Source organism: Nothobranchius furzeri, chromosome 3 (assembly GCF_043380555.1).
Source record: "Nothobranchius furzeri strain GRZ-AD chromosome 3, NfurGRZ-RIMD1, whole genome shotgun sequence".
Taxonomy (NCBI): domain Eukaryota; kingdom Metazoa; phylum Chordata; class Actinopteri; order Cyprinodontiformes; family Nothobranchiidae; genus Nothobranchius; species Nothobranchius furzeri.
In genome coordinates, this window is record NC_091743.1 from 50,798,460 (window position 1) to 50,808,163 (window position 9,704).

Consider the following 9,704-nt stretch of genomic DNA (forward strand, 5'->3'; position numbering starts at 1 on the left):
CCGTCCCACAAGCGGGCTACTATTAGCTGAGAAGCTCCAATATCCGGTATGGGTTTGGAGTAGAGCCGCTGCTCCTTCAACAGCTCTCTTGTACGTGAGAGGTGGTTCTAATTTCCAAGTTTGTGACATCACAAAAAGAGACTTTTTGAAATGACTTGTTTTAGACACATAATTCCCAAAACCAGCAACTAACATAAAACGGATGAAATTTTTTTTATTTTTTTTTTAAAGTTTGGAGTGTTTATAGAGGCAGTAGACCCACATGGCAGCACAAAAGGATGCAAAATGTTTTGCATATGTCCCCTTTCATGCTGAATTAAAAACAGCATATTGATGCAGAAACAATCTCTGCTGATAAAACACATAAAAATATTAAATGACTGTAAATCAGTAGAAATAACATAAAATGCAGATCTGTATAAAATATTTGCCCTCGTAATTTTTTCTGTTTTGCTTTAATTCCAACTCTTGCCAACTGAAATGTTTTCAAGTGTTATGTCACTGTGAGATAAATGACCTCCATGTGTGCTTTGCAGATGTGTCATTACTGCTGCAGCTGAGACTGTGGTTAACCAGCTGTGGGGGAGCAGAGACGGAGCCTCTTTGTGTCTCCATGTGTGGGTAATTTAACCACAGAGCTTAGCTGCAGCACTGAAGTGTACATGCTGACACAGGTAATTAGGTGGCAGTCATGAAGGATTTAAAGACCCCACTTTCAGGGTTATAATGATGGGAATACCTCGGGGGGGGGGGGGGGGGGGGGGGGGGGGATTCCTTTGTATTGCTCTTTTTTGAAAACTTTGGGTCAGCTTGCTGTTTTTTACCCTCTAATTCATAATTACCCATTAGTCCACACACTTTCAACAATAACGATGCAAGTTTTTGTTTAATCTGATGGAATGCCAAACCTGCATGTTTTAGATGATGTGCTCCTCCAACACACCTGACCTGAAATAATAAATGCTTAACTGGCAGAATCTGAGGACATTCTAAAGGAATTGAATAAATTGATTTGGAACAATAAAACAACAAAAACATGCAGGATGGTGGCCCTTGAGGACCAGAATTAGACCAAAGTCACTTTTAAATTTCTTTTTTTTATTTGACTCTTTCGTATCAATAATTAGACAGCAGAAATCATTCTCATAACACTATATTCACAATCCAACTATTCTGATTCAGCAGGTGACAATTAAGTCTTCTCCTCATGTTCTACAAACACCACTGCAACCTCCCTCTGTGCTACTTGTCACAGCCAACAGAGTATTATTCTAAAGCAGAGAAAAAATAAACACGTAAACAAACTAAAATGCTCCTCAGAGCCATGAACTAGAGACCACATTTATATCAACCTCTAGGAGATTTTTATGGTTCTTCTTACGGTGGCAGCGTTCCTGTGAGTAGCGCTGCCCTCGATGGAGGTCCAGGTAAGGATGCCAGTCTTCAGATGGAGAGCAGAGTGACTTCAGACGCTGCATAAAAATTTTGAGTTTATTGTCAAGTTATGTATTTGTTTGGCTAATTTTCAATCAGCCCTTTTTACAAAAACGACATAAATGTTGGATCAACCACTCTAATACACACCTTCCAGGGGTTTCCCTTTACTTTTATCAGCTGATACACAGCAATAACAGGAATCCAGATTAGGACAAAAGTAACCATACACCAGCCCAGAGCCAAGCCCCAATCTGGATATTCTACCTTTTCATAGGTGGGGGGGACAAAGGTTGCCATAGACCATCCCAAGATCACCTAAAAAACATGAATTATGCCAGAATCATTCATTTATTGTGAGAAAAATCCAGCTGTGTATGACAGGGTATCTGCAGGTTTAAGGGAGCCAAATTTAAGACTTTTTAAGACCTTTTTTAAGGCCACTTTGACTAAATTTATGCTATCTTTTTTTATTAAATGTAAGCTATAATTTCCAGCTATTGCCTGGAACCGGTGCTAACCACGTCGTGAACGTGGGATTAGCCATCCAGTTACCATTAATGTTGCACTTCCCCATGGCGCAAGCTCCCACTAGTTTAACCAGCTAATGTGCTCATCTAAAAATAGCCCCCTTTCACAAACCAACCGAATGTGTAAGGTTCCGCTTACGCCAACATCGTACACAAAAAATGCTGAACTAACTAGAAATTCATGAAAATTTTATAGAAATAAAAGAATCTTGTTTATTGAGTCTTTGGACATTTAAGACCTTTGGAAACTGTATTTAAGGATTATTTGTCATTTTTAAGAATTTTTAAGGCCTTACATTTGGAAAGCTAATTTAAGACTTTTTAAGGACCCACGGATACCCTGGTATGAAATGCAACATCCTCCGTTGATAGGGAACATCTAGTCCGAGTCACAATCTCAAATTAGTCTTCATGCAAACTCTGTTTTATAAAAACATTTACACAACATGGTTATTCTAGCAGATGTGTTCAGTTTTTTAATCCTAAATGGTCACAGGTTGTAGCGGAAATGCTAAAGCTAGCTGCTACTATGAGCTCCTACAAATGACTTCAGAATTCCTTATGAGTCCCTGAAAAATGCTAAACCGATAAAAATTTAAGGCTATATGAAACTGTGTTCATGTAAACCACCATGAAATTTTACAAATTATTTTAGTTTCAGTCATTTGGAATTAAACCTTGACTACCTTATCAGTCCCATCAGAACAAATGAACATTTATCCAAACTGAGGTTGTTCAAAAAGAGTTATTTACAACAGCTACTATTTTATTTGTTCATAACCTTTCTACAAAATCACACTTAAATAGATCTGAAACAATCTCCGAGTCTGAGATAAACACAGCTCTCCTGTTTCAAGATGGCACAAGAAAACTAACTTTAAGCGCATAACTTAGTTTTTCGGTGGAAACATTGTGAACATGAAAACGCAGGAATAATGTTAATGATATTTTCTGTACCAGTATGATGCAAGGGCTGATAAAGAACCAACAAGCTCTCCACCACAACCAGAACATAGAAGACTTGTTTCCAAGCATCATCTCAATGTCTTTAATAAAACGGTTTCCTCCTGTGAAATGTACAACAGAAACACACAAGTTGGGGTTTTAGTCCATCTGTTGCTTTTATAACTGCAGGGATGTGTTTCTGATCCTCACCGTATATGTAGGAGACACCTATGATCTCCAAGAGGACCAGAAATAGCAGCACCCAGCTGGCAACGAACTGATCGATAAGAGTCACCCAGTATATCCCTGCCTGTAACACACGCACACACACACATACACACACACACACACACACACATGCGCGCACGCACGCACGCACACACACACACACACACACACACACACACACACACGCACGCACGCACGCACACACACACACTGAAGATGTGAAACCTGCTGCAGGGTGAGTCATTTGTGTATTTTTCTGACATTCTTAAAGTCAAATGTCTTTTAAGTCAACTAGTTTGCATCTACTGCTCCAATTTGACACATGGTTACACTAGTTGAGTAAAATACGAGAGCCAAACAGCTGAATGAGACACATCTCCGCTAAATCTGAGTAAGAAAAAGGGTAGAATGCCTTCTCCAGGTCAGGGATGAGGTCCTGGCTAGAGTGGAGGAGTTTAAGTATTGTGTGGTCTTGTTCACGAGTGAGGGAAAGATGGAGCGTGTGATCGACAGGTGGATTGTTGCTGTGTCTGCAGTGATGTGGGCGTTGTACCAGTCTGTTGTGTTGAAGAGAGAGCTGAGCCAGAAGGCAAAGCTCTCAATTAACCAGTCGATCTACGTTCCTACCCCCACCTATGGTCATGAGTTTTGGGTAGATCGCGGAAACAAGCAGCTGAAATGAGTTTTCTCCAAAGGGTGTCTGGGCTCTCCCTTAGAAATAGAGTGAGAAGCTTTGTCATCTGGGAGGGGCTCGGAGTAGGCCAGCTGCTCCTCCACATTGAGGGGAGCCAGTTGAGGTGGCTTGGGCATCTAGTTAGGATGCCTCTTGGACGCCTCCCTGGTGAGGTTTCCCGGGGCGTCCAGCTGGGAGGAGACCTGAAGGAAGACCCAGGACACACAGGAGGGACTATGTCACTTGACTGGCCAGGGAACGCCTTAGGGTTCCCCCAGAGGAGCTGGCACAAGTGGCTGGGTGCAAGTTTGGGCCTCTTTGCTTAGGCTGCTGCCTCCCCGACCTGACTCTGGATAAGCGGACAAAAATGGATGGATAGTCGAGTAAAAACGCCTACTAGTTACACATTTGTCCCACCAGTTGAGGCTGAAGTAATTTTAGTTAGTCAAAGTGCTGCTCTAGTAGCCCAAAAGTACTCTAACAACAGAAGACCGTGCTGTTATGCTGACCATCATTCCAGTCAGCACTAATGATGCATCAGCTGACTGCTATCAAAGTGAACGCTGATCAGATAGCTTGGCCAAAGATATGACCTAGTAGACAAATAAAGCCTGGGTACTTACTAGTTGACCTGAATATGTGGTACAGCTAAAAAACATAACAAAGAAAACAAAGCACATGGCTGAAAGTCCCCATCAGCTAGTTAACAGAATGTGTCTTGATTACTTCACCTGTAAATGTTAGTTATGCTTACTAGTAAATTTGCATGAGAATGTTGATGACGTGTTTGGTCCAGTGGTCCCCTGGCTCACGAAAAAGCAACTAGTTGAGTTTTATTGGTGGATAGTGCAGCAACAATTACCTTTAGTGTCAATAATCGGACAAATTTGTCTCTAGTTGTCATAAAAAGTTCCTCTAGTTAGTGTTTTTTTACAATCCAAACCAGTGCAGCGATAGGTCGAACTAGATACAAAAATACTATTTCAGTCATAGACTATTAGAGTTAAAGGACTCCTGATGTAAGGGGTGTTGAATAAATACACAAATGACTTGCCTTAGTGCACAACATCATCATAAACTTACCCTAGTGACACACGGCAGGCCCAGGAGGTAAAGAATGGAGCCTGTTGTTATCGTCAGCAAGGCTCGTTTGGTTTTGAAGGTTTTAGGGAATGCATCAAGCAGGCATGTGGTTAAAACCTCTAAAGACAAGAAAAAAGGATTTTAAGACACTTCAATCAATTAGAGAAACTGTTAATGCTCTACAAATTAAACTGAATGGATCGAAACCTATTCCTGCAAACTGGGAGTCCAGACCGACAGTCAGCAGCATGAAGAAGAACAGGATGGACCAGAGCGGGGAAATAGGAAGCTTGGACAGAGCTCCTGGATAGGCGATGAAGGCCAGGCCAAACCCTGCACAACAATAAATAATAAAACAACCCGTTAGATTGTGCCTCACTGCATTTATTCCTCATTGGGTGCCAAATGGATTGAGCCCCTCACCTTCTTTTACAACTTCTCCAACAGGCATTTTGTACACATGAGCCATGTGACCCAATATTGAAAATATGGCAAAGCCTGCTAGCACACTGGTTCCTGTGGGAACAAAAGCAGACCAGTTGGAATGAACATGTATCTAGCTGACATTTCTGTTTCTGCATTAGTCAGCCCAGCTCCTACCGGCATTAGTAAGTGTTACAACAAATGAGTCCTTGAACACGTTGTTGTGAAAGTTGTTATAAGAAGCCAGAGTCATGAGTCCGCCCCAGCCAATAGAGAGAGAATAGAAGGTCTGAGTGGCAGCGTCTTTCCACACCTACAACACACGATGATGCTTTAGATTTAAACGAACCACACATTCAGTTTTTTCTCAATCTGAATTTGTTTTGATGTTCTGTAAACAAAGAAAAACAATGACTACACGCCTACCTGAGCCTCAGTCAGCTTTGTCAGATTGGACTGGGTGCCAATGTAGAACTCGATCCCATCTTTAGCGCCCTCTAGTGTCACACCTCGGATCAGCAGGATCAAAATCACCAGATAAGGAAATGTGGCTGTGAAGTACACCACCTCCATGGGTGAAACACATAAAGGGCTCAGTGAGGGTGCTTTAACTACCACATGGCCTAATCTAGTTTTATTAAGATACATCATTCTGTTTAAAAAAAGTAAGTAACATTTCACTTATTGGTTATAACGGTTTGAACAGCCTCAGTTTAGATAACAACAGATTATTTATAACCAGTCACAATGGATGACTAATGTAAAAACACCTACTTTCGCTAAAACGCCATGAACATTTACACTGCCACAAACAATTATGATCATTGCTGCTAAGATTTTTGTTAGATCTGTAGCAATTCTTAGATGTTCCTATGTCTGCAAAAATATTTATGATAGTTGTGATTGATGTGGGTCAATGTGAAATCACTGAATTTTGAAATTAGAAGTGTTTGAAGATGACAGAACTCCCCTTTGGCTTCATCCTCACATGAATTCAATCAGAGCGTCTTGTTCAAAAAGCTGTCTACCATAGGTGGCGTTTAAAATGTTTACAAAATCATTAGAATTTTAATAACACAAGGTTTGAATTAGGAAGCAGAAGCAAGGTGTTGAATTGTAAGAAACATTGTGTTCGTTCTCATTTTGAGTCCACAATGACAAAAACTCTTCTTTTTATCTTTATTGTCTTAATTTATTCTGGTCAAGATGCCTGGCCTGCCAGACTCCTCCTCTGTTGAATTCTGCACAGAGAAAGAGTCTGACGGGACTAGACAGCTCAAAAATAACCAATCAGATGTATATATATATATATATATATATATATATATATATATATATATATATATATATATATATATATATATATTTATATTTATATTTATATATATATATATATATATGCAAATAAATATTTGAACAAGTTTGAATTTGTCAAAGAATTGCAAGAATATATGAATTTAAAAATGAGAGATTTTTTTATTATTTTTATTTTAATGCTGCTTCAGTCTGTTTCAGTTGAATCAGCTAAGTGGCATCAATTATTAGCTTTAGCTAAATGCATAAATTAAAACAATCCAGTTTTCTCAAGAGTTTACAGTTAAAAACCAGATTGTGTTTCAAGCATACTTGTACAAATTTTACTTACTTTTCCTGATGACTTGATCCCTTTGATCAACGCTCCTGCAACAAGGATGGAGCTCAACAAGAGACAGAGAGCCAGGTGCCAAACTACTGGTCCTGTTTCATCCAGACCGCTGGATCTCTGCAGAGCTACATGACTAGCGAGACAGGAAAGATGCATTTAGCTTGTGTGCATTCAGAGCTACATTAAACCAGTGCATTTGTGCTTGTTTGCATGAAACAGGCGGCTCTCACTCCCAGTACTGCTCACTCGGGCTCTGCACCGGCACAATAACGATGTTTGACGAAGGGCAGGTATTGTTATCCTGAGTCCAGTTGGCCATCACAACACCACTCACGTTACAATATGCTATGGAAAAAGAAAAACAATAAAGATATATAAGAGAGTGTCACAACAATGCAGCAATCAGAAGTTTAAACTGTTATGTTTATGTCTTCAAAGTGGCTGAGGCAGACTGTTGCATCTTCTCATTCCTCCTTAAAGAAATAGAATCTACTATAATGGTCAACCTGACCCCAAAAACAACAGGAAACTGCAGATTACCCATAGGTGTGTCACTGCAGTTGCCGTCAGCCCAGCTGAGGCAACTGGACCAGGGCAGAGGGAACTGCATGGAGGCAAACATGTAATACAGGCTGTAGGCTATGATGACGTTATAATAGATAGACACTATTAGAGTCACCATAACCATACCAACACCAACACCTAGAACGAGAGGGGGGGGGGGGGGGGGGGGGGTTAATAATGCATGTAAAAGTAAAACATTTATTTTATTGTGCAAAATGCTTGAGTCTTCAGGGCAGGAAAACTTGCGATGCTTTAAATAAAAAATACACATTTCCAAGCATATATGAAAAATGTGCTAGGAGGATCAGTGTTGTGTCTCATAACAGACAAGTTATCAGGAGCCTGATGCAAAAACGTCATCTCTTCCAAATTCTCTGTTTAAATCTGTGAGAAATACCAATAATTACTCAGTCTGACACATAAAAAGTATTCTAGCTCCAACAGAGCGATTCTCCAAGAGCATTGAGATTAAAACGTTTAAAAATGTGCTGCACCAGGTCCCTTTTCAGGTCGTGATGTGTGTGTGTGTGTGTGTGTGTGTCCCCCCCCCCCCCCCCCCAGTTTCTCAAACACGTGACTTTCAGATCTACTTAATTATGACTCTTGTTTTTAGTCCTTAGTTTATCCACTCTCTTTAGTTTTGATGCACACAGCCAAGCGAGCCGTCATGATCAGGTTCAAGAGCATTTTCAGAATGTCTGAAAACTTACAGTCAACACCACTTTAAAGGCTTAGTTTAGAGAATTTAGAGGTCACTTAAAATACGTTAAACACATCATGAATTTCATCCATGTGCTTGTGACCCCTCCACTTTTCCTTAAAAAACTCCTGTAAAGTTCTCTGTTTTACGTCTCCACAAACAGAAAAAAAGTTCCTGAAATCTGAATTTATTGAATTTCTATTTTACTATTAATAATTAATCCACAGTCTTTGCATTAACAAGCTTTTGCTTCATTTGATCAATGATTTATTTAAACAGATATTTGAAGGGTTTCCATTAAGCACAAACCCCCTTGTGCAAATTACAAACATTTACGTACGCTCCTTTTGACCGAGTTAGTCTTAGGAGTGATAAAAGACTTGCATGCCTTTAGAGGTAAGTTGTGTAGACGGAGTTGTTCATTGACAGCATTGAGTAGAAGATAGGATCGTTTGTGGTCAAACTATTTATTATTAACCAAAGACCATATTCTGTCATCAACCTGTCACACAAACCCCCAGCACATCAAAGCCTTCACATCTGAGTTGAGAATAGTTTCACCCTGCAGCAGCGGCACCGCTCTCCAGACGTTGATTGGACCTTGGCTGCAGAACTGCCCAAAGGCACTTTCAAGGAAGAAAAGAGGGATTCCAGCCACCACCAGCATGGTGAAGTAGGGGATGAGGAAGGCACCTGCTCAGAATCATAGGTTTAGTTTTTAAAGCATGGGAAAATAAACGTATGAAGAACAAAACAAACAGTGACGGACCTCCTCCATTCTTGTAGGCCAAATAAGGAAACCTCCAGATGTTTCCCAGCCCAACAGCGTATCCGATCATAGAGAGGATGTAGTCCCTCTTTCTGGACCAGTTTCCACGCTCAGCATTTTCATCTCCAACATGTGGGTCCTGATTGTTGAGGAAGTCCAAACACATTGGAAACCAGTAACTAATAAATGATTAAGCCTGTCTATCAGCATCAGAAAATGAATGAAAAATACAAATCTGTTAATTATTCCCTCTGTTAAGGTCAAATGTTTACACATAATTGCTGACATTTACACACATTTACAATTTTGTATTTTGTATTCACACATAATTTCACATGAATAATATAAATTACTACATTTCACTCTTTATTTTAATTGGAAAAGTATCAGTTAGATTAAATGATTCATTGTCCCACCTGTTCAACAACTGCAGGGTTCCTAAAGATTAAATCTGTGAAGCTGTCCCAGGCGTATTTCCTCATGTCTGCCTGTTAAAGTCCGATTAGGACTTTTGAATTCCTTCTGTGTGTTTGTTATATTGTCTCAGAGAAGGACGTTTCCCAGCCTATCACCTGGCTTGACCCTCCCTCTGTGGTAGTCTACTTTGCCCACGACTAGTCCTCCTAAACAGGAGCATGATGCTGGTAAGTCAACCGTTCTCACCAAGTCTGATGTGAGGAGGAAGTTATTTAGATCATTTTAGTGATTTA

At 40.1% G+C, this 9,704-nt stretch overlaps 1 protein-coding gene across 2 annotated transcripts; it reads right to left on the reverse strand.

Moving 5' to 3' along the window:
* Positions 1–1,081: 1,081 nt before the first annotated feature.
* On the reverse strand, positions 1,082–9,504 carry slc6a14 (solute carrier family 6 member 14). Of its 2 annotated transcripts, XM_070549299.1 has the most exons (16): positions 9,411–9,504; positions 8,995–9,133; positions 8,787–8,918; positions 7,502–7,663; positions 7,192–7,306; positions 6,962–7,094; positions 5,743–5,883; positions 5,494–5,629; positions 5,317–5,409; positions 5,101–5,226; positions 4,894–5,012; positions 3,120–3,219; positions 2,922–3,031; positions 1,702–1,752; positions 1,585–1,614; positions 1,210–1,472 (listed from the first exon to the last, which is right to left on the reverse strand). In XM_070549299.1, exons 1-16 carry the CDS (start codon positions 9,474–9,476, stop codon positions 1,317–1,319), a joined length of 1,809 nt encoding a protein of 602 aa, XP_070405400.1. In that variant the 5' UTR covers positions 9,477–9,504; the 3' UTR covers positions 1,210–1,316. The 2 variants fall into 2 exon arrangements, with proteins under 2 accessions (XP_054606163.2, XP_070405400.1); XM_054750188.2 differs by having other exon boundaries at positions 1,082–1,472; positions 1,585–1,752.
* Positions 9,505–9,704: the final 200 nt, after the last annotated feature.